The sequence below is a fragment of the Peromyscus californicus genome, unplaced genomic scaffold (genome assembly GCF_007827085.1).
Source record: "Peromyscus californicus insignis strain IS unplaced genomic scaffold, ASM782708v3 Scaffold_15__1_contigs__length_86483966, whole genome shotgun sequence".
In the NCBI taxonomy this organism is placed as follows: Eukaryota; Metazoa; Chordata; class Mammalia; order Rodentia; family Cricetidae; genus Peromyscus; species Peromyscus californicus.
The window spans coordinates 65,521,290-65,546,154 of record NW_026294447.1 but is presented as its reverse complement, the minus strand read 5'-3'; the positions used below and the strand labels follow the sequence as shown (position 1 = coordinate 65,546,154).

General features: G+C 47.4%; 1 protein-coding gene across 4 annotated transcripts in view; it reads right to left on the bottom strand.

Moving 5' to 3' along the window:
- The window catches only part of Ptprn2 (protein tyrosine phosphatase receptor type N2), a 738,491-nt gene that overhangs the window by 31,345 nt on the left and 682,281 nt on the right, over positions 1 to 24,865 (bottom strand). For all 4 annotated transcript variants that reach the window (XM_052739188.1, XM_052739186.1, XM_052739187.1 and 1 more), the window contains 3 exons: positions 20,301 to 20,374; positions 14,161 to 14,238; positions 256 to 375 (listed from right to left, as the gene is read on the bottom strand). In XM_052739188.1, coding sequence (XP_052595148.1) covers positions 256 to 375; positions 14,161 to 14,238; positions 20,301 to 20,374 — 272 coding nt within the window. The remainder of the gene's footprint in view (positions 1 to 255; positions 376 to 14,160; positions 14,239 to 20,300; positions 20,375 to 24,865) is intronic.

Here is a 24,865-nt window from a genome sequence, read left to right as displayed (position 1 = left end):
CCCACCAGCCTTTAGAATTACACAGCTGTGGTAAGGAATGCCCACATTCACTCCTGAGTTTATCCCTAACTGCGTAGCCGTGTTGGGCGTTGGGTCTTTATCAGCTGTACAATGCCTGACCCCCTCTGAAGTCAAATGTGCTAAAGCCTTCCCTGGGGATGTCCTAGCCCCACAGAGCAACTGGTGGGGTTGTTGATGAGGACTAGAAATCCGTGCTCTTGCCCAGGCCCCCGAGCAGGCGCCCCGTCCTGGTACCTCGTAGACGTGGTAGAGGTTGGAGCCTTCGTCAGGCCAGTAGTGGTGGCACTGCCGGACGCCATTCTCCGAGAGGGGTGTCAGCATGACAATGACTGCGCAACCGCTCTCCCACACCATCTGCAGATGACACAGAACTTGCCGTTACTACCCTTAGGGACAATTGTCCCACTCAGGGGGAACTCGTGTCTCTCTCCTAGGATCCTGCACCCGGCAGCTGCTTCACACCTCTGCACACACTAGCCCCGTCTTCTACAGGTTCCATGAGATATTAAAAAAAAAAACCCAAACCACTCAATGGGTTTCACCCTCAAACAACAGTCTCACTATGTGGCCCTGGCTGGCCTTGAACTCACAGAGATCCATCTGCCTATGCCTCCTGAGTGCTGGGATTAAAGGCCTGTGTCACCATGCCCAGCAACTTTTGGTCTACAAGAGAGACTTTCTAGAACACAACACAAAACTGGCTCAGACTGGACAACGTTTTGTGAGTAGACTAATGGTGGTTGTCACATGACTCCTGGGGAGCCGCCCTCCTATCAGAAGTGGGTTCTTAGGAAGAGTGTGACAGATCCTGCTCCCAAACACTGTGACACCATTCAGATGACAAGGATCCAAGCCTTAGTTAATAATTTACAGGAGCCACATAAAATTGATCTAAGCCACAACAAACACACAAATGCTTGTCATTCGAGGAAGCCCCCTCAGTCACCACTTTGCAAACAGAAGCCATCACTTTGAGATGCAAACCTTTGTGTTGAATGTTGCGGGTGATTTACGAGGTTGTTACCCAGGCATGGCTGGTACAGACCTTAGTCAGCACAGGACAGTATGCTCCCAGTGAAGAGGGCTCTGATTTCCCTGCTGTGCTCTGAGCTAACGTCACAGAAATATGTACAAGCAACCGTGTTTAGGTGTAAAATTGGTATCCAAGAGAGCTTTCGCTTCTTTTAAATGCAGATGTAAAAATCCGATTAAGGTCTTGTTATTTAAGGAACACACGAATCTCACACAGAAAATGCTTTCTCATCGCCATTCATGTTATTAAATTACTCCATTAAATTCCGTCTTAGAAGTCAGACGTGTGTGCAGTGTTTTCTCCTTCCACATTGATTTATATTCCTGTGGGACTGAAACAGTCAATACTCTGAAGGCATCTCACTGTGTATCATTTATATTGGAATTTAATGGAAACCTCCTGAAGTATTTACGAAAAAGCCCGCAAATAAGTATGAATCACACTTGAGCCCACACACCGCTTTTTGCCTTGGTGCCAGTCCGGTAAGATGAAAATTCTAAGCGTGTTTCATACTGTAAGCTTTCCAACCTGCTCCGCCAAAATCAGGGCTCCCATCACAGAACGATTTACTGTGCCTTTGGAAAGTGGAGGCGCTCATTGAAGCCATTACGAAAATGAGGAGAAACACAGATTTTATGAGTGTAATAAAAATACAATGATCTGGACCATAAACCATCTTCTAGCACTCTGCCTGTGCTGCCGGTGTGCAATGTTACCAAGCCCTTCATTTGCAGAGGGGTCCTCCAGGTTCCACGGGCGCTCTGATTGGTTCACACACACAGCGCTTCCTTCCAGGGCGCCTGCCTGGCTCTCTGAAGATTTGGTTAAGATTAAATCCAAATGAAACTTAATTTAAACAAACAATCTCAAAGGCACCCTGAGGGATAATATTTCTTTTTAGGTCAGTGTGTATAAAGGCAAAGAGGGAATTTACTAAATCAGATAGATTGTAGCCTGACTGGGCACTGATTTCACAAGCTGCTTGTGGGTCTGATGACATTTCCTTGTGTCCCTTCCTAGGCAGGAAACCTGGACCCTCACAGCCTGCCTCAAGTCTTGGTCTTCATCAACATTGTCTGCCAGGTGTAATCCTAGAATATGGTAAACGATTTTAATTCAGATTTTGGGTGGGAGTGCTGTAAGATTTCAACCAAGTCAATTTCAATTTCTCCATATTTCTTCATCTTGGCAGGTTTCTCTAAACCATAAATCAATATAATTTCTCATGTTTCTGGCACTTTTGTTTGAGCACCAGAGAATATAATATTTATGGCCTTCTTCTCATCTATCGAACACACTAATGTGAGGCGTTTGGGTGGAGACTTTAAACGTGGCAGGGAATTCCCAACACAGGTAGGGAAGGTGTTTTGGTTAAGTCAGATGTTTGCACTCCCACTGATGAATCCCTCTGCTTGCAGAGTCACAGTGTATTACAAATCCCAGGCAGTGAGCAGGACCTCCACCTGTAGATCCAAGCAAATCTGCTCGGATGGATTAGAAGGGAACCTTTGGTACTGGATCCCAGGTATAGACTTTAGGCTGTGGGCTGTGGTCCAGGGTCCAGGGAGAGAGTTTGAGGTGTCCCATCTCTGTGCACTTGTCCCAGATGCAGAGTGTCTCCCCTTGTAACCTGCCTTGAAGGCACAGGATGATTTGAGCTCTACTGTCCTGCGTGTCTGGGTATCAGGGGCACGGAGTCTCCCTTTATGACTTCTTTCTATGCCACAGACAAATGTCATCCAGTGGAACTGGGTAGGAGTAAAACCCATTAAACCTGATGCCAGTCTTGTAAGGCCACGGTCCTGTTCCACCCAGAGGTGACACGGATCAGAAACTCCCAATGACACTCAGTCTGGCTACTTTGCAGAGGGATCTTCTTTATGCTTGCTCAGTAACAAACAGAAAGAGTCAAAGGAAGTAATTTAGACCATTTATCTAGTCAACATTAAATGCATTCTTTGGCTGTTACTTAGCCAGCTGAATAAGTTTACTGACATGAAAACCCATTTTGATTTAAAACTCTATTAAAACATCATTGATTGAACTGTGTCTTTCCCAAAAGTCACATTAGAGTCTTGATCCCCTTGTACCTGAAACCCTTTGAGGAGAGCACTCTCTAATTCCCCAGGATAGCATCCCTATAGAAAGGGAGCAGCGGGTATGGTGACACAGACAGCCACGGGAAGGTGAGTGGGACTGGATGAACATAGCTACACGTCAAAGGATGCCAGGAGCCACATGCAGTTATACGCAGGATTCTCCCCATCCTCGGAGACCACAGCCCTGCCCACGTTTTGATACCCAATATTCCAGGTATCTAAACCAGTTCTGGCCTCTAGAACTGTGGGGGAGTGTTTTAGGCGTTTTAATCCAACCAGTTTGTGCCACTTTGTCATAGGAGTACAAGCAAGTGAGTGCATCCATGGGTGTGTCACCCCCCTCCCCGCCATCAAAATGATCCACAAATGTCAGTCCTGTTCAGATTTCATTTAGTCAACTAAAGCAGATAAAAAATAAATACTGTGTCTCCTCGAAGTCATTTTAAATTATTACACATTTAACTAGCAAATGAAAACCAACCCAACTGGAAATGGGCAAAGGGTCTGAACAGACTTCTTCTCTAAGAAGATGTGCAAAAGCCATCAGGTAAGGAAAGGTGCTTAACACCGCAGATTGTCAGGATGATGTGCATCAGAACCACAAGGAGAGCTGGTTAGATAGCTCAGTAAAGTGCCGATCTGAGTTTATTTCCAGTACTCACATACGAGCTGGGCATGGTGGTACATGTCTATAAACCCATTATCGGGAGGGCAGGGGCGGGTGCATCCCTGGAACTCATTGACTAGCTGACTTAGCTGAACTGGCAAGCTCCAGATTCAAGGAACAACCCTGTCTCAAAAAATAAGATGGGGATAAATAAACAGAGGAAAGCTCTTGGTGTTGACCTCAAGTTGCTATGTGTGCACATGCACTCCCCTACACACAGGTACACACACACACACACACACACACACACACACACACACACACACACACGAGGCACACACACTACCAGAAGATGTTGCCTAACTCCATTTGATGGCCGTCATTGAACAAATGAGACTGTGAGCATTGATGAGACACAGAAGAGGGGCTGTACAGCTGTGTGTGTTGGGAGTGGGGCATGAAGTGGCAGAGCTCTTACGAAAATCAGGGCATGAATTCCTCAAAATATAAAAATGGTACACCCTAAAATCAAGCCCTTCTGACTCTGGGCACAGATCCAAAGGAGATGAGATAAACAGGTTGGAAAATCTATATTCATTTCACAATGGCCAAGACATGGAATGGCAGCTACTCATAGTGAGTGGCTAAAGAAAACATGTAGACCCAGCACCATGGGACACTATCAGCCCCCAAAACACGGCATCATGGGGGAGGATATCTTGCTAAGTGAAACAGGCCTGGCAGAGAAGCACAAGCTCCCACAACCCCACTCACATGTGATGCTCAAGAATCAAACTCAAGAGTATCTACAGCACTGTTCTGGAGTCCAGTGTATGTACGCCTGTGAAGGGATGTTGGTCACTGGGTGTGAACCTTCAGCTATAATGAGTAAGTTCTGTAGATGGGGTGCTGAAAGCCCATAATTCTATACTGTGCTCTGGGCCCTGATGAGAGGGGTCCTGAGGCATTCCTAACTCAAAATGGGAACTGAATAGATGGACGTGTTTATTCATCTCATTTCAGTAGTCAACGAAAACACTGTGTGTGCCTTAAACACGTACAACCTAAGAGACACAACAAAACAAAAAACCACTCTGCCAAAGCCCCATGAGATCCAAGTAAAGGAATTAAACCTTTTCTCTAGACAGTATCCCTGGTCCCTTGTGCAGAAAACGACTCCTTCTACCCAGATTGCTTGTGATGGACACTTTCATCCTGCCATGGAGTTACCCATCCTCACACCTTTCTCCAGGTTGTCATCTCCTCCAGATGAGGTCCTAGTCTTATTGTCGCTTCAACTTTAGTACAGTCCATGCTTAATTAAAAACAATGCAGTTTTTAAACAGGACCACTGTGGGAGTGGAGAAATGGCTCAGTGGTTAAGAGCACTTGCTGCTCCTGCAGAGGACCCAGATTCAGTACCAAACACCCACACAACCATCTGCAACTCTGTTTCAGGGGATCTGCTGGCCTCTGCGGGCACTTGACACGCACATAGCACACACATATACATGCAGGCAAACAGTCATGCATATAAAATAAAAATAAGTAAATCTTATTTTAAAAAAGTCGAATACTGACAGCAGAGATTTGCCTCCAGTAAGCACTCTACTTTAAGAAACAGAAAGGACCCAGTGTGTTGATGTGAAAAGAGATAAAGGCATCACTATCAAGGGCTTTGGGAGTCCTCCCAGGGCCTGCTTGGGTGCACAGAAAACTAGTTTTTGATTTTTTTAAAGATAGGTATATTTGCATGTATGCTGGAGCTGTTTGCACTGGAAGACAGCTTTTTTTCCGGAAAAAAAATCAAGCACTTCCCAGTCATGACTGTGCAACTCATGTCTGCCATGAATCACTGCTCACAGGCTGAGCCCAGTAAGGAGATGCTGAGTGAATGATGAGAAGCCTAAGAACACTGATGACTCCTGAGGCTGAGTACTAAGTAGATCAAAGAGGGAAACAGTTTGCCTGTGACATCCCACTCATGGAGGACTCAGACCCCACATGTGTTCTCTCAGGCTCAGGCTAGCCTAAAAGTCATAAGCTTCCTGCCTCAGTCTCTTGAGTGCTGGAATTATAGGTATGTGCCACCATATCCGGACCTAATATAATCTTAAACTTTTTTATTAAATTAATTTATGTGACGTGTGTGTGTGTGTGTGTGTGTGTGTGTGTGTGTGTGTGTGTGTGTTGTGTGTGTATGTATGTGTAAATGCATGCAAATGCCATAGCCACTTGTGCGGATGTCAGAGGACAGGTTGTGGAAATCAGTTCTCATCTTCTACCATGTGGGTTCCCTGAGATTGAACTCAGGTTGCCAGGCTTGGCAGCAAGCACCCTCGTCCAGTGAACCATCTTGTAATCCCTCTGACATCTTCTTAGTCAACAAATATACATTAGTGTGGTATCTGCCCACTTAGAGCTGATACCTGAAAGTGATCTGATCTGGGGAAACAGTAGAAACATTGATCCAAAGTTGCAAACAGAAGGGATTTTTCTATGGCTAATGAGCAGACCCTGTGACACCAGCCACAGGGGTACAGTCTGACAGCTCAAGGGGAGTGAGTCCTCTGCCTGTACTTGCTTCTCCTGGTAATGTTTTGTCCAAGGAAAAGAGAAAGCACGAAAACAAGGAATCTTGTACTTTACTGGAACCACCTAAGAGTTCTCTTGGACAGACGTGACAGCCTGCTTGCTTGTCAAGCAGATTTCCTGTGGCTTGGGGTGACCACATTTCACTGGGAAGTGGGGGGGTCCTTGTACCACAGCAGTTCTCATAAACTCAAGTTCCTTCAATTCAGACATGTGCAACCATTTTAGGTGGATTTATTGCCAGCTGTTTACACATGCGTGAAGCTTCCCTGGGGGCCGCTTGGAATCCTGTGTCTCCAGCCTGCAGCCCAGCTCCAAGTGAATACATGTGGGGTCTCCTTAGAGAGAAGGGCCTCTGATGGGTGCCACCCTCTCCTTTATCTTCCTCCCCTTTTCTCTCTCTCTCTCTCTCTCTCTCTCTCTCTCTCTCTCTCTCTCTCTCTCTTTCTGTTTTCCTGAAACTGGGACCTGGCCAGGTTTGAAATGCAAGGAGGAGAGGGAGAGAAAGGGAAAAAAGAGGTCAGGGAGGAAGAGGGGGAGGAGGGGAAGGAGAAGAGGAAGAGAAGGAGGGAGCAGGAGGCAAAGGAGAGTGAAAAGGAACGGGTACTACACATGGGCCAGCCAGGGCATTTTCAGCCGTGTGTTGGTTAGTTTAGATTGCCACCTTGACACACTGTAGAATCAGCTGGAAAGGGGAAGGCTCTCAACGAGGTGCTGTCTGGATCAGATCGGCCTGTGAGCACATCTGTGAGGCATTTTCTTAATTGAGTTACTCCAAGTGGGAAGACCCACCCTGAATGTGGAGGTGCCACTTCACGGTTTGGGAGCTGAGCACTAGCACACGTTTGTGTGTTCATGCTCGTCACTCTTGACTGTAGGTGTAATGTGACCAGTCCTCTTAAGTTTTCCTCACTGTGACTTCCTGCTCTGGTGACTATAGTCTGGAAGTTAGCCAAATCAATCTTTTCTCCCTTAAATTGATCTTGCCAGGGCATGGATATATATATATATATTCACATCAGAAAAAAAAAAGACAAGCTGTGATCCATAAATACATGCTAAAAACAAACTCAGCCTAATTTAAATGTTTGCATGGCACAGGGAATGAATGTGCCATTTCTCACTGCAAGGCCACCAACCATGATCATGGACACATCTAGACAAAGCCCAGATTTAGATTAGGAAGTCTGTAGAGAGTTTTGTTGTTGTTTAGCTTTTTTCACCTTTAAAAGGTTGTAAATGTGTGCATCCAAAATCCAGGAGATGAAACACTTGAAATTCGACGTCCTGGAAAGATTATGTTTTCCCACTTAACTGTCCTCATTTCTGTCTGTGTTCCTCAGAAAACGAACTTTTCGGTGAGCCTTTCTGCCCTGTGTAGTTCCTCTGCTCACTTCCCCCACGCTGGTGGAATCAGAGGGTCCCTCTCCTCACCAACAGCCAAGAGTAGACAGGGATGGGTAACCATGGCTGCTTTGCCATGAGTGTCTGGAGCTAAAGGGCCCTGGGGGATGTGAGCCTTCCTGGAATCATGCCCTGTAAGTAACTGTATCCAAAGCTCAGCTCCAGACCAGGCTGGATGAGGACAAAGCTCACGCACACAGGTTTATCCTGGAGGCGTCGCTCCACTGGGATGAGTCTGAACGGCAATCAGCCGCTGAGACACCATCGGCCTTAACATCAGAGTTTGAAATGTTTTTAATTAGTTGGCAAGGGACCATCAGTGAGGCATGCTGGGATTGTGTCTGGAAAACTAAAGGTTTGACTCTTGGTGGCATTGGGGACAATGTGTAGACTGGCTGGAGAAGCCCGGCACAATGTGAAGGTGGTACTTCAGCTGATGGCCAGGCAGCACACACCAGCCTGGGCTGTGGGTGTCTTACACACTATGGCGGTCAGCATTCTGTCACACCACTGCAATCCCTACGTTTCCAGCTCACCCTGATGAGACCCTGAGCACATGGGAGGACACCCTCTCACTCTATTCATCCTCCATGGTTCTTTGCTTAGGTTTATCCTGTAACTGTAGCCTTCAGAGGCAGGCACTCAGGGTAGGCTGAGGACAATGACAAGGAACACCAAAAGCCAGTGGCCAGTGATGAGAACTGGCTGGATGCTTGCGTGGATCCTTGCCCCATCACCTACAGCCTTCCTCATGCGAGCATTAATGCGTATTTCTGTCCATGTATACTGTCCTGTACCTTTGTGGGCATCCAGCAGGTGTTGGGGACCCTCTGCCTGGGAGGATTGCTCCATTTTTGTGGAGACCCACATCCTCTACATCCTTTAACTCTTCTTAGACACATGAAGAATGTGCCTCTCCATGCCTATGCCACCGGACTAATCACTGTCTCTTTGATGCCAGAAGTCAGCACAACAGGGTCTCTGCCCTTCCAAGAACACCCATCCCACCCCTGGGGCCTCCATGCTTACAAAAAACATGGTAAAAACACATTTGGGACTGGGCGGTGATAGCGCACGCCTTTAATCCCAGCACTCGGGAGGCAGAGGCAGGTGGATCTCTGTGAGTTCTAGGCCAGCCTGGTCTCCAAAGAGAGTTCCAGGAAAGGCGCAAAGCTACACAGAGAAACCCTGTCTCAAAAAACAAAAACAAAAACAAAACAAAACAACAATAACAACAAACACTTGGGAGTCACCTGGATCTGGATTTAGAATGTGTCCTGTCCTAGCCAGCTTGTGGCCCTTGCAGGTCCTGCATGGCCTCAGAGCCTCTGTTTCTACTTCATAGAATCAGACTCATGAAACATGGTCCACATTCAAACTATAGTAAGACATGTGTGACGTACAATTTACGGTTTCTCAATGCTCAGCTCAGAGGCAGGACACATATTCATGCTGTCAGGAAGCCATCCCTACCACCCATCTCCATAACATTCCCATCCTCCCACGCTGAATCACTGTCCCCATTAAACACAGATTCTCCTCTCCCCATGCATGTGGCACCTATGGCCCTCTTCCTAAATGTGACTATAACCACCCTTGGTGTCCCAGGCAATGTTCCATGAGGCTTGTGCTACATCTCCATAGGGTAGTCAGTGTTCAAACGAGACCAGGTGCCTGTCCAGGGTCTCACACATGAGAAAGAACATTGAGTGTTACTTTCCTCTGTTTCTGTCCCCCTAACATGTGAACCTGCCTTCCACTCCACATGGCCCAGTATGGTAAGCAGAAGGCACTTTTCACACTGAAGTATCTTTTCTAGAGAAGATCCTGGGACCTTTATGTCCCAGGCACAGAGATCCAAGCACACAGGACAGCTGACCCTGTCTTTTCCTCCTTTTCAGACATTTACCCTCTCCAAAGAGCTGTCGGCACTTACCAGTGGGGGACCTGTGAGTATCACAGACAGAGGCACAAGGAATTATGCTGTCTTAACAATTATTTCAGAAGGCCTAAATAAAACAGTAAAACTTCACAAATCCAAATGAACACTTCCGCTTTAAAAATCCACTGGTGTGTGAAGAGCCCTTCCAAGCGAAGGAGCAGAGCCCCACATTAGACAGGCAGGCAGGTCGCCTGCCATAGTCCTCCAGGCCAAGCTTTCCGGGCACCAGCAGTGATGGTGTGACAAGTGAACAGAGCCCACGTATGGCACTGGCTGCTGAGGACCCCTTTCCCATCCTTCTCCTGGGTGGTTCCCCTTTCCTTCTGTGGCTTTAGAATGCTGTGCCATGCTGGCTGCTCCCATAAATTCCCTGGTATGCTCTGACACAGAATTCCAGACATGGTGTGAGCAACATGGAGGAGAGGGAAAAGCCTGATTATTCCCTGCTCGTGACAAAATGGCCCCCCTTCAAATGCTGGATGTTTTCCCTTTAAAATATTTTTATTTTCTTGCTGGGGAGTAGTGGTGTATGCCTTTAGTCCCAGCACTCAGGAGGCAGAGGCAGGTGGATCTCTGAGTTTGAGGCCAGCCTGGTCTACAAAGTGAGTTCCAGGACAGCCAAGGTTACACAAAGAAAACCTGTCGTGGAAAACCAAAAATAAATAAACAAATACTATGTTCTCATTTTTGAGAAACGGTCTCACTTTGTAGCCCAGGCTAGCCTTGATTGCCATTCTCAGGCCTTGGCCTCCCAAACACTGATACTACAGAGGGCTGTTGTTACAAATCTAAAGTCTGTCTAATCTCACCCAAGTGTGGTTTACTCTTTGAGAAAAATCCATTGCTGAACCCTTACTCTGTCTCCTGCCAAGGAAGCTAGTGGGAAAGGGTTAGCATGAGGCTCCTTAGTTCTCAGGCAGCAGTCCACTCTCTCTGCTGTGGGTTCTTCATTTCCAGACCTGACCAGCTGCAGAATGGAAATGTTTGACAAAACTTGTGCCTGTCCTGCAGACATACAGACTTCAATCTTTCCGTCATTGCCCCAAACAGCATAGTTTAACAAGTGTGTGCACAGCATGGAACAGAAGTAGGCAGGAGTGTGTGAGGTTGGAGCCAGTGGGCTGTTCAGAAAGTCTCAGAGGGTAGATGGTATCCTTGGAAACAGAACAGGTATGGTGACACATGCCTGTAATTCTAGCATTTGGGAGGTAGAGGCAAGAGGGACAAAGTCCCAAAGACAACACAATGCAGATTCTCTGTGTAATATCCATTTTTACGTGGCTTATTTTTTATACTACCTTTACTGTCTCTTTAAAGACTTTATTTTTTAAAACTATGTATTTGTTTCTATAACTCCATATATCATCTTTTTTGTCTCTTTCAAGCCTGTAGTTCAAGTTAAGATGAAGTCACAGTGGTCAGGATGGACTGTGAGGCCATCGCCTGGGGCTTGGATCAGGACAGGAATCTGAACAGGGATGGGGAAGGCCATGAAGTCATGGAGCTTCAGACAGATGCTGCAAACAGTTATGATGCCTACGCTGGAGAGGTCCAAGCAGAATTTCCCGCAGTGCAGCCACGAGGATTTAGTTCCTGTGGGCCTACGCCTGAGACTTCTGGCTATCTAGGCTGACGGTGACTCCTGCTGTCTTTGCCACTGGCTCACGGTGTGTAGCCACAACAGCTGCAGGGAAGGATTGCAGCCATGCTCCTTCCTTGGTTGTTGACCATGAGACTCCTTCACCCTGGCCTTTGACATGAAAGGTCACTGGTGCCTAACAAGGGCATTCTTTAAACCATGCCTTGCAGGTGTTTGGGTCAGCACCACCCCGGCAGCCAGCCGGGCTTTCTTGAAGACAAGCTTTATGTTGCAACATTCTGTAACAATGTCTCTAGTTCTTTGGTCAAAAACTTGATCCTGTTGAAGGCTAGGCTGACAACCTTGCAGAGGAGGAGAGATGACACCTTCAGCCTGTGATCCAATGCTGGTAGCCTGTGCTGCACATGGAATTTTATCCCTAAAAAATGTGCTCACATTTCTTTGAGCCAGGGGGCTTTCTGTCCTGAGAGAAGGTTTAGATGGTGGGCTTACTGTGTGCATGCTGCTTGGCCAGCAGCAAAATTAACTGTCCATTTGTGTTTTTATGAACTCATCTGGGACTGGAGTCCATTTTTATGGACTCAGTGAGAAGGAGCTATGCTGCATGGATGTGGGCACCTCAGACACACAGCATGGAGGCTGACCAGCTGGACCTGCAGGTTCTGGCAAGCTAGTGTACCCTCTCTGTGTCTGCTTTTTGTACGGCTCCTAGCTCCTCGCTATAATCCTCTAAAGTGGCATCCTTGACATGGATACATGTGAGAGTCTGTCTGCTTGCTGTGCAGGCATGGGACTCTCCTAGCTGTAACCCTGGCTGTATCCTTGATGTAGGTGCATGTGAGAACCAGGCATTCTGGTGGAAGGGCTGTGGTAAGACTCTTGTTTGCTTTGCTGTATAGCCGCTCTGAGGCTTCACCAAGCACAAGTGTGTAGACATCCTGAGGTGCAGAACCTGTGGGCCACAGACACCTCCGGTAGTGGAATGGCTGTTACCACACGGAAGATGCCCTGTCTCCCAGAACTGTATGCTAAATTCTGACTGAAGTGTGTCTCAGCTGACCCTGTGCTTCATCTCACTTTAAAATTTTTCCTTTGATGATTCCAATTAGAGATGTTTTCTCTAAAATGTCCCGTGGACAGTGCATAGTGATGAAAGGAGCCATCTCCAGCAATTACAACAGTCTGCAATGAGCAGGAGACAAGTCAAGCTCTCTGACTCACTAGCCATGAACTTGGCTAAGTGATATACCTCCTGGGTTCACAGACTGATGTGTAAAGCCTCACTTCTCAGTGAGCGGGAAGTAGGTGTGAGCAGCTGTACCAACCCCTCAGTGGGCCCGTGGCTCTGTTGGTTCGAGGACCCTCACATGTATGAAGTACTGCATTGGTGGGTGAAACATAAGCACAAGTAAAGGTGGAGGAGCCAGATGCCATTCCACACACTCACGTGGGTGGGAACCCAGTGGGGTCAGGATCCTATGGGCATTTTTTGTCCTGCCATCCAATTCAGAATGTTCTTTGTATTTCTTCCTGGGTATAGCTCTGAGCAGTTGGACAGACAAGTTACTTCAAGAAGACATAAGGAAGACTTCCACATGAAAAGTCTTCCCAAGATGATATGCCCAAGTTCCTTGTGACTGGATGGTTTTCTTTTGGTCTGGACAACTCTTGTGAGCTTCACATGTAGGGCATCTGAGTATTCTCTGAGCTGAGGGACCACTATGTGCTCAACACCAACCTTATAGCAAAGGTCACTAGTTTCGTGCCACCCTTAAGAGCATCTGCCAGGCAGCTCAGCGGTCCAGTTTCATTTGCTTTCCCAATGGCATGAGGAAGGCAGACAGAGGAGCAGGCAGTCACATGGACATGTTCCATACTCGGCCTTACCCCTCCTGGCTGGTGAGTCTTGCACCCACAAAGCAGGTGATGAAATTTGAGCCTCAGCTGCAGGAATTCGAATCTCTTCCTTCGCATTTCCTTTTCACATAGAGTTGGGAAAGGGGACGGCAAAAGTCTGGAAGGCCAGTTGATTTACTGACCTTTGGCACATTAGTCTATCTTTTGTGAATCAATAAACTATAAAACAGTATCAAGTGATCCAGGGTAACTTGGTCTCGGCTTAGCACACTGTTGCAGCTCCATTGCTCACACAGCGGTGTGTGGTGGCCCCCTGGGTCTCCTGCAGCACACCCAGCAGTGCCGCGCCACCCTGCCTATGTTCCGGGATCCCTGTGGGCTGACGCATGACCTGAGGGTACAGCCTGCTGCTAAAGGAGCCCAGCCCTAGATTCCAGTGGGTGATCCGCCATGCCACATCCCCAAACGCAATCTGTGACCCACCATGACCTGCCCAAACCTAGTCCTATTAATCCTGGCCAGGGAGGGGCACTCTCTTGGCCACCTAACTCTGTCTGCATCTGTACATGTTAGAACTGGTTCCCAAGTCCCAGCCTTGTCCTGGGCAATGCAGGATTGTGCTGGATGGAGAGACCAGGATGGCCTTTCAAGTATAAAATTAAAAATCCTCAAAGAGGATAAACTGTATTTTGGATACATTTTTCACCTTTGTAAAAATAAAACAACAGATAAAAGGCACATCTGAAGGAAATATCCTGTAAATGTATATTACTTTCACTTCTTTATCTTTTATACAGTTAGATCATAATATGGCTAAGGAGTAAACAAATCTTTAAAACATTAAACATCTCAGATGAGAAAATAAAGAACTCTATAACTTCTGTAATATCTGAAAAGCATTATAAACAGGGCTGAATTTGGTTTCACTGAATCCAAATGTGTTAATTTATGGACAACTCATTAAAATTTTGTCTTTAGAAAAGAAAATTAATGAAAAAGATTCACCTGCCAGAAGTCGGCCACGGTGGCGGGAAGTGGGCCCTGGGTGGCAATGTATGCGGGGTTTCGGGGGTCATGGTCCATCTGCAGGAAGAAGAGAGTGGGTACAAGCGTCAGTCACTCAGGCAGGAAGACTTTGGAACACAGGGCTGTTAACAAACAAGTCCTGCATGGCAAGACCCTCCACCCTCAGATGAAAACAAGTATACAAAAAGTCAGGGGCCTCTAATTGACCGAGTCCTTCAGCCTGGCTGTCACGTTCCAGAGCAGTTCACACAAAGGAAGACCAGGAGCTGAGCAGGACAGAGCCAGCACCTGGCTGTACAGGCAGTGCTGTTCAGCACACATTGAGACTCTCCTTGGGGCAGGGAGACAGCTCCACCCACTCCAGCATGTGTGGAAGCCTGCCAGCGCTGGACTTCAGTAAGAGTGGCTAGACCTGAGCCATGGGCCCATGCCCACATGCAGTGGACAAGTCTGTGGGTCTTGAAAGAGTGACCACATAAAGAGATGCCTGACTGAGGAGCTCATCATGTTGGGTGTTCTGCTCATCTTGAGAGGGGCACATGCAGCCAGCTACCTGGCCTGGGGATCTCTGGCCTCGTTTCAGTGTATGTGTGTCTGCCACATGTCTGCATGTGTGTGTTCAACTGTGTGTGTCTACAAATACATGAGTGACTGTGCATGCTTTTGTGTGTGTATAACCATGTGTCTATATGCCTATGTGTATGTGTCTGTCTGCACATTTGTGTCTAACGTGTCTGTGTGTCTTTGTGTGTGTGTGTCTATATGTATGTCTCTGTAGATGTATCTGTATGTGTGTATGTCTTCATGTCTGTGTCTGCGTCAGCATCTCTGTGTTTCTTGGTGTGTGCATTCCATCTGTGCCCATCTCCGTGTGTGTATTCACAGGCACTTCACAGACATGGGCCAGCCTTCTAGAAGTCCATTTCCATCTCATCTCTTCTCTGACTATGAGAGACCGAGAACAAAGAGTGTGACTGAGGCTACTTGGTTTGTCAGCATGTGCCTTGCTTGCTCCCACAGTGGAAGTCCGGCATAACAGCCCTTAGCCTCAGTGGTTGACTTGAAGACTGACTATTCGGGGAAAAAAGAAAATGGACACAAGAGCAAACATTTTGAGGTGAACAGGAAAGAAGCCAGATTGACGGGCTTCCTGCAGGGTCGTCCTTGGATACTGGTTATTGCTCTCCCCAAGCTACAGAGCAGTTCTTCCCCTTTCAAAAGGGACCCAGAGACCAGCCCTAGGGGAGAAGCCTGGGACACTGCATGGGGGTGGAATCTGGTCAAGACAGCCACTCAGTCAGACCCGCCCTGTCCTTGCCAAGTCCAAAGCTGGCATCCAACATGTGGACTTTTGTGTTTGATTAAAGATGTGGAATGTGGAATGAGAGCATAGCTCAGTGGTAGAGCACTTTCCTAGCATGTATAAGGCCCTGAATTTGAATAATCAGTACACACACATACACACACACACACACACACACACACACACACACACAGGAGTGGGGGGGCTGCATTTAAGAATAACTGTTGACAATTCATTTCTCAGCACAACCATAAAGGAAAGATGTTTTAACCATATGCTCAGTGTGGATGCTCGGGGAAGAGTCTCGAGCCCCCATGAGCCCATGCACTGCTTGTGAGCACTCACAGGGATGACGGCTGTCAGCACAGAAAGGTGCTGGATGCACCTTGTAATTATGTGAGCCATAAAAGAGGGCGAGAGCACAAAGCAGCTGGTGCAGGTTATTCCAACACAACAGCAATGCGATGCTGGCTGGGGTGGGGGCAGGGCAAAAGCTTTCTGTGCATCTAATTTCATGATTCGTAATTAAAACTGGACCTCGTTTTGAGATTCCCAGCATACACAATACAGGTAAAATTATGTTTCTCTCACTGAAAGCCCCAATTAAGATGTTTCAGCAGAAAAACGCTTAGCAGAAATGAGGAGTTTTGATTTTTCAAAATATGCATTTGCTGGGGGTGACAGCTATTTACAGAGACCCTGTCTCTCCTGCAAACAGGCAGGGGAAGTGAGTACCTCACTCCCTACTCGGATGCAATTTCTTTTGCCTAAAATTGTGACATGTTCAAACTACCAATTAAACTGTTTTCAGAATGAGAACTACAAGATTAAAAGGAAAAATATGGGCAGTGTTTGGGGAGGGCAAATGTGTCCACTTTTGTGATAGGTCTGAGTTGTCATTAAAGAAAAATTCTCTAACCCCATCACACTTGCTCAGACACCAGGCAGAAGTAAAGAAAGCCAAGGGTGGTACAGGAGGCATCCAGGAGAAGAGGTGGTGAGCAGCTGCAGACGCAGGGCAGGGAGATGATGCCCAGGCAATGCTGCCTTTCCAGGAGGTGACTGTACAGAACACTTGGTGCCCACCAGTGTGAGGCAGCAGGAAGCCTGCCCTGGTTCGGTTCAGTCTTTGAGTAAAAGTGAGGCAAATATTTAGCTAGACAGACAAAAGTTTTACCACATCTGAGTTTTCAAGGCAGGATAACTGTGTTTGGAAGAGGGTGATGAGTTTCTGTGAATGAGACTTTTCTTAATAGGGGAATCCGACAGACCTGCCACTCCAGCATCCTCTACCCTTCATGGCTGACGTTTCTCTCTTTTCTCCACATTGCTTCCCATTTCTCCTTACAGCTTCCATACACAAGCTGCCAGTTATACACAGTTCTATTGTGTATGATAGAGTGGGGGGTGTGGGTATGCTGGACACTCTGACTTCTAGGTACATGTTATCAAATGGAACTCCATGGACATGAGTACACGCACGTGTCCAAGCAGATATTCTGAGTGCATCAGTAAATACTTGCAGGGCACTGAGGTGGATACCATGCTCTAGGGCTGGCAGCTGTTGGGGACACACCCACACTTCCTTTGTGAAGTCTCCCCTCTGCTGCTGTGAGCATACCATTTAGCTTCCAGTGGTAAGATGACAGACTGGCAGAGCAGTGGTCTCATCAACACTGTCTTCCTAATGGGATCTTCCTCAGGGCCCCAGCCTGCTCAGAGAGATGAGTATAACAGATAATCCAAGGAGATTCATTCAAGTGACTTTAAGGAAACCAAGTCAGAAGGCACTAGGACCCAAGCACACTGAGTCTAAGAGTTCTGCTTGAACAGTATAATAAAAAGGAAAGCCATTCACCTGTGTTGAATCTAGCCTTTGCTGGGCTGATTCTCAGGGTGTTATCACAACATGGGGTGCAAGTCTGTGTATTTATACATGAACGACTTGAAGAACAAACTAGTGTCTTTCTGTTAAACATAGAGGGCAACTGTTAAATGTGTGAGTGACTGGCTTCTTCACACTGAAGCCCTCAGAAATGTCCCAAATAAAACTGACTTTAAAAACAGAGCATCCAGCATTCCAAGTCAGAAGCCCTTAAGAGTTTGGGAGGAGAGAGGAGGGAGGAGGGCGCACATCCCCACTGCAGATGTTAGTGAAGAAGTGTTTACTCCAAACGGGTCCTGTCCTCCCCAGGGTACCCCCCAAAATGGCCAGTTTAGGGAGAAACACAGGGTCCTGGGTGCTGCAGTTATTCAGAGTGACTGTATTTACTCTAGTTCTCCTGTGTCTCCTACAGCTCTCACATGAGCCAAGTTTCACAGACTTCTTCTTCTTCTTCTTCTTCTTCTTCTTCTTCTTCTTCTTCTTCTTCTTCTTCTTCTTCTTCTTCTTCTCCTTCTCCTTCTCCTTCTCCTTCTCCTTCTCCTTCTCCTTCTCCTTCTCCTTCTCCTTCTCCTTCTCCTTCTCCTTCTCCTTCTCCTTCTCCTTCTTCATCTTCTTTTTGATTTTTCAAGGCAGGGTTTCCCTATGCAGCCCTGGCTGTCTTGGAACTCTCTGTGTAGACCAGGAAAGCCTCAGACTCAGGGATCCTCCTGCCTCTGCCTCCAGAGTGCTGAGATTAAAGGCCCGTACCAACATGCATGGCCAGGATGCTTTCTTAAACTCCAACAGGACTAGACTCTTGTCCTGATGCCAAGTCTTCACATGGGGAGGTCCTTGGTACGAGAGCTTTGGAACCAAGAGACACTGCTTAAGGCACTTTCATACTCTGAGTAGAGATTTAACATTGGTGTATACCAAACTCATAGGCACAGATGTTTGCCTGAATATTTTCTGAGAGCCCACGAATTGTCCCCCGCACTTGGCCAATTTCTTAGGACATCTGTCATCCTTTTCTTAGGATCCACCCCGTCCTGACTTAAATTAGTTAAATGCATTCAGACTGAAACATTCCTTTTCCTCCTGCCACTGACACAGTAGGATGAACAACTGAGCTTGTGTCTTGGTGGTGTGAGGAATCTCAGGCTGGTTTCAGGTCACATGCTGGGCTCCTGTTTGCACCATGGCTGAGTGGGTGGCCTTACTCGGTCTCAAGGCCTCCAGAGTAGGCTAAGCTCAGTACTGAGAATGAGCCATGGTTTCTCTCTCACAAGCGCTACGTGGGACGGCAGAATCCCCATTTACTCTCATGACCCCGATTTAAAAGCAAAGACTGCTCTGGTATTTACTACTGGGTGACTTCCCTGAAATTTAAGGAGGACTAAGCACAGATGTAACTGTTGTAGTTTTACGTGGCACAGTTAGGACTGTCTGGGCTGTAATTGTGAGCTAGTTGCTCATTCAGTGGCTGCTAGGAAGGTCATTATCAGGGTTCCTCCAAGTTATCTCAGAGAGACGGCACAATGAGTTTCTTCTGGCTTATTCTTACAATCCAAATTTGAAGGAAAAAAGGAATTAAAACATGAAGTAAAGAGAAAATGAAAGTTACCAGAATATTGCCTTTTCAACTGAACCTTCTGACCTGCAGCTGTGGACAGCAAGGCCTGGGAAGTCACTCTGAACATCGCTCATGGGACCCTCCTGTCACCACCAAAGAATAAATACCCTGTGACCCTTGTGGACCTGTGGATGGTGCAGCTGTGAGCCATGTGAACCCACACTGAGGCAGGGCTTCAGCCTGAAGCCCACACCTAGCCGGGTGGCATGTACTCTTGACGTTCACACTTGGAAATGACTCCTGCTTCCGTTCTGACTTTCTCATCCAGTTCTTCTCAGGAAGGAGGGGTCAGGATAAGAAGAGAACTGCTTCAGCTGGTTTTGAGTGGCTGTCACCTGTCAGTCTTCATCATGAAGAGCCTGAGCCTGGGCACTTGCTCGGAAGTGAGTCAGCTAGCAAGGCTCAAACTAGAGCTTGAATTAGTCCTACAGAAAGACGAATTGAGCAACTCCAAACGAGAGCCACTGAGACAGCTGAGCCCAGGCTTCCAAGTCCACTCCTGCTGAGGGAAAGAAGCCATCCCTAGCGATGCACTGCAGCTAAGTCTGTGTCTGTATGTATACACATGAAACAGTCTGGGCTCAGGCAGTACAGACCAAACACCAGTTCTTCATTCAGTTCATGTCTCACAGAGGCTCACACTCACTGGGTGGACATGAGGTCAGGAAATGGAGTCAGCTACACATGCTGGAGTCTTAACCACAATTTTACCCAACGGGGACGGTAACATCTCATAACAGTCTGTCCAAAGCCCTTTCTTGCTAACACACTGGACATGCTCTCATAGATGGCATCCTATTAGAGGAGTGGAAAGAGCCTAGGACATGATGATCCAGGGTTGTGACCTGGAGATGACCTGTGCACTTTTGGTCCTTGGTGCTGTGGGGACCTCATCAGAAAACACTGCAGGCCCTGTGTGGTGAATGGGAACTTCAGAATGGAAGTGAGGTTCCTGATGCTTCCTGAGTCCAACTGAGTGAAACGCCCGATGTGGTAAATGCTACATCTGTCCCAGATCCACACGATGAAACCCTCTGCTTTGATTAGGATGCCTCTGACCATGGTTTGTGACTCGGCATGGCTTCTCTCCCAACTACAACATCCCAGCTCCACAGTGGAAGCCAGCCAAGCCTCCTCTGACACCCAACTTTCCAGTCCTTCTCCCCCCCCCCCCCACACCAATTTTCCCTCTCTTCTTCTCAGGCTGGAAACAGTGCATCCGTCCTATGCCTAAAGATGTGCCACTAAAGGAATGTGACATCACAAGGAGTGCAGAGAGACAGCCCTGTGTCCTCCCTCCCCAGTGACCATGTACTTACGATGGGGCTGGCATTGATGTAGTCTGAATTGCTATGGCTGTTCTGAGACTTCAGCAGGATCCTGGAGTGGTCATCTGCAAGCAAGCCAAGAACAGAGGGTTAAATTCTGTCTAGATCTCCAACTGTAGGAATGCTAACCACTGATTAGGGGGTGCCTGTGTGGGCTCCATGTGCCCTAAAACTCCTCTTCCAGCCCTTCTCCGCTCTGGTGCCCACCTTGCAATGTGGGCCTTTCCTTTCCACACTTCCTGTATGAATCTTTGGCATAAGGGACATGTACAGGGTGTGTGGGGAAAGGCACCGAGGGCCTCTCATTTAGAAGAATTTAGACACCTTGACAGTTTTCCTGTGTAGAGCTCAAATGCCAAGTTTATCTTCTGTGTAGTGTTAACCGAGCACTGGCCTTTTAGTGACGGACAACTCTGTCAACCAACAGTAAATAAACATAAGCTTGGATACTAACAGGAAGGCTGCCATCCGAAATGTGAGTTGTTGGCAAATCATTAAAACCTTCAGACTACTAGAATTTAGTTTCAAAAGGAAAGTAAGAGCCAAAGAAAATGTAGACACCAAGGGTACAAAGGAGAAACATGTTCACAGTTAAAATGAGTCCTCAAAAAGCAGAATCTGACTACTGTGGAAACTGGCCCCACAGTGGGATCAGTGGTACAACACCTCAGATATGGAACAAACTGCCTCCTACCTGCTGTGACCCTCTGTGCCTTCTCTCCAGGAATTTCCAAAGTGTGGCTTTAGCAGAAGGTACAGGGTACATGTGGTGTTGGGGCAGATGTGAAGACGGTACTGCCTAAGAGCACAGGCAAAAGATGTGAAGACGGTACTGGCTAAGATCCTGTAAAAACTCTGTTTTCCTCCTTGGGTGGCAAGTTCAGATGTTGCCACCACTTCTGATCACTGCTTCTCCCCACCAGGGATGTTTCTTTGGGGAGCACACAACATCATGTCTTTTCTTCTGGGGACACAGAGACATCTGTGCTTCCCCAGACAGCCACTTCCTGAAGAAGGTAGCTCTCGGGTGCCCTGTGTCTCAGTGAAGGCCTGAGGACTTTTCCCCTCTTGTGTTTCCTGTAATTTATTTTGAGACAGGGCCTCACTATGTAGCTTCGACCACTCTGGAACTTGCAATGTAGACCAGGCCGGCCTCAAACTCATAGAGATTGATCTACCTGCTTCTGCCTCCCCAGTGCTGGGGTTAAGGGCATGCACAACCATGCCTAGCTCTCTGGCTCTTTTGTTTCTCTTGAAGATTTTACTTAAATTTCAAAAAAGTGTGTCTATGTGTGGGTGTGCATGTGTTTGTGTGTGTGTGTGGTGGGGTGTGGGTGTGCATGTGTTTGTGTGTGTGTGTGTGGTGGGGTGTGGGTATGCATGTGTTTGTGTGTGTGTGTGGTGGGGTGTGGGTGTGCATGTGTTTGTGTGTGTGGTGGGGTGTGGGTGTGCATGTGTTTGTGTGTGTGGTGGGGTGTGGGTGTATATGTGTTTGTGTGTGTGTGGTGGGGTGTGGGTGTGCTTGTGCCATGGTACATGTGTGGGGTCAGAAGACAACATCATAGAGTTGGTTCTTTCCTTCTACCTTTAATGTAGGTGGGTTCTGGAACTGAACTCACGTTATCAAACTTGCATAGCAGACATTTTACCTACTGAGCCATCTTTCTGGACTTTAATAAGATTTTTTATTTGTTAAGTATGTGGGTTTATGTGTGGGTATGTGCACATGGGAGTACAGGTGCCCACAGAAGCCAGAGGTGTCCCATACCCCCATGGAGCTGGTCTTTATAGGTAGTTGTGAACTGCCCAAAGTGGGTGCTGAAAACTAAATTTGGATCCTCTGGAAGATCTCCCATAGCACACACTATCCTCTACTTCACTCTGTACTCAATGATGACCTTAAATATCATCCTTAAATATGACCTTCCACATCCCAGAACTAGGGTTACAGGCACTCCCCATCACAATGGATTTATGCAGTGCTAAGGATCAAACCCATGGCCTCATATATGCTAGGCAACCAGTCTATGAACTGAGCTGCATACACCCCGGCCATAATTAAAAATCACAATAACAACACGACACTAGGGGCTGGAGAGATGGCTCAGCGGTTTATCAGTGCATACTGCTCTTGCAGACAACCTCAGTTGGGTTCCTAGCAACCGTATTGGTGTACCACAACAGCCTGTAACTCCAGCTCCTGGGAATCTGATGCTCTCTTCTGGCCCCTGAGGGAATCTGCACTTGTGCACACACTCACACACAGACATACATGCATGCATGGAATTTAAAACAACCACCACCATGTTCTAGGGTTGGGGAAGTGAAGAGACTTCTATCAGGTTGAACTTGGGAAGCATGATCTCCTGGGGCTCTTGGCAACAAATGGCTGCGGGCCGGCAGGCAGTCTGTCAGAGTGTGATGGGACTGTTCCCAGTAGAGACAGGATTAGATGTGCAACTTCCAGAGACAGGAAGAAGGCTCACACATCTCACAGTATGAACATTCACCTACTCACCTATGTGCCTGTGGAAGGATGCAGAAGCATCATGAAGGCACTTAAGACAGAGGTTGTCAAACCATCTCTACAGTTTTTAACAGAGGTGTGGATGATAAAAAAAAAATCCCATGGTCTTGATGGCTCCTTCCTGCATAACAGTCCTTCTAAGTGCAAACTGACAGCATCGGGAAACTGAGGTATGCCTTCCTTTCTGACTCCAAGTTATCATCATAAGTTTTTGCTAAGGAATATTCTTAATTTATCCAGTATTCTATATTTTCACACATACTAGAAAAAAAAAGTTGGTGTGGTGGTCTGTTAAACCAACTCTATAATAGAGCTATGTTTCCAGCTGCTTCCAGAGTGTTCCAGAGGGGCACCTGGAAATCTGACTTATGTAAATGTTCTCAACACACCATCCTTAGGTCTGTGCTGCTCGCAGCTGGGGGCCTCTCCTGAGAAACATTTATAAACAGCTGGGGCTGGGGTGAGAGAGAACAAGGAAAAGAAAGATCCCAGCTCACGATTTCCTGGCTCCAGTGCTGCCTGTTCAGTAAGTAATGTTCTTAGTGCAGTTTCAGGTTGCACTAGGGAGGTCTGAGAGTGACTGTGGCTTCTTTCAAAGGGCCAGTGTGGCCCAGACAGGGTAGCGGTGTGCCTGGGCTTAGCAGGTGGCACAGCTGGACTTTCTTATCAGAAAGCCATGAAAATGTCCCCAACATCTGGAGGCTCAGGGAGAGAAAAGTGGGGTCCAGAAGCCTGAAGTCTGAATGTGAAGAGACTCTGTCATGGCTGCTGCCTGCTACTGTACAGCAGAGACAGCTCCACGGAGCTGCGGTGGATCCCTGTGCCAAGCACAGGCAGACTGCACATTTATCCTTTAGGCATTTTTGTAATAGCCTCGACTCAGGGAGAGGCCTTCCTGCCCTCAGACAGTATATTTGGTTTTGTACTGTAACATTTTGCTTTTCAACGTAAGCTATTTTGTTTTTAACCTTGGTCCACTTTGGGCCATGTATTTGGAAACCTGTGCAGTCACCCTGGAAGGGCTAGAGCACCATGGACAGCAGGCTCACGCGCAATGTTAAGTCAGTAGCAAATCTCCAACCTAATTTGTGGTTTTCTTTCCTTGTTCGTATTTTTTTTTTAAATTTATTTTAATTTATTTTGCAATACAATTCAGTTCTACATATCGGTCACGGATTCCCTTGTTCTCCCCCCTCCCATCCCCCTCACCTTCCCCCCAACGCCCCCCCCCCCCATTCCCATCTCCTCCAGGGCAAAGCCTTCCCCACAGACTGAGGTCAACCTGGTAGACTCAGTCCAGGTAGGTCTAGTCCCCTCCTCCCAGGCCGAGCCAAACAATCCTGCATAGGTCCCAGGTTTCAAACAGCCAACTCATGCAATGAGCACAAGATCTGGTCCCACTGCCTGGATGCCTCCCAAACAGATCAAGCCAATCAACTGTCTCACCCATTCGGAGGGCCTGATCCAGTGTGGACCACTCAGCCATTGGTTCATAGTTCATGTGTTTCCATTCATTTGGCTATTTGTCCCTGTGCTTTATCCAACCTTGGTCTCAACAATTCTCGCTCATATAAACCCTCCTCATTCTCGTTAATTGGACTCCCAGAGATCCACCCAGGGCCTAGTCATGGATCTCTGCATCCAGAAAGGCGAGGGTCGAGGGAAAGAGAGCTTGGGGGAGCGGGAGATCCCAGCTGGATCAACAACAGAGAGGGAGAACAAGGAATAGGAGACCATGGTAAATGAAGACCACATGAGAACAGGAAGAAGCAAAGTGCTAGAGAGGCCCACAGAAATCCACAAAGATACCCACACAACAGACTGCCGGCAATGGTCGAGAGACAGCCCGAACTGACCTACTCTGGTGATGGGATGGCCAAACACCCTAATTGTTGTGCTAGAAACCTTGTTCGTATTTTTAAAGTAATGCTACAGGAGCCAGCAAGAGGAAAGCATACAGTATTATGAGTGTCAAAGACAGGCTTTCCGAACTACAAGGTTTAGCGTGCCTGCCTGTCCTTCAGGATGC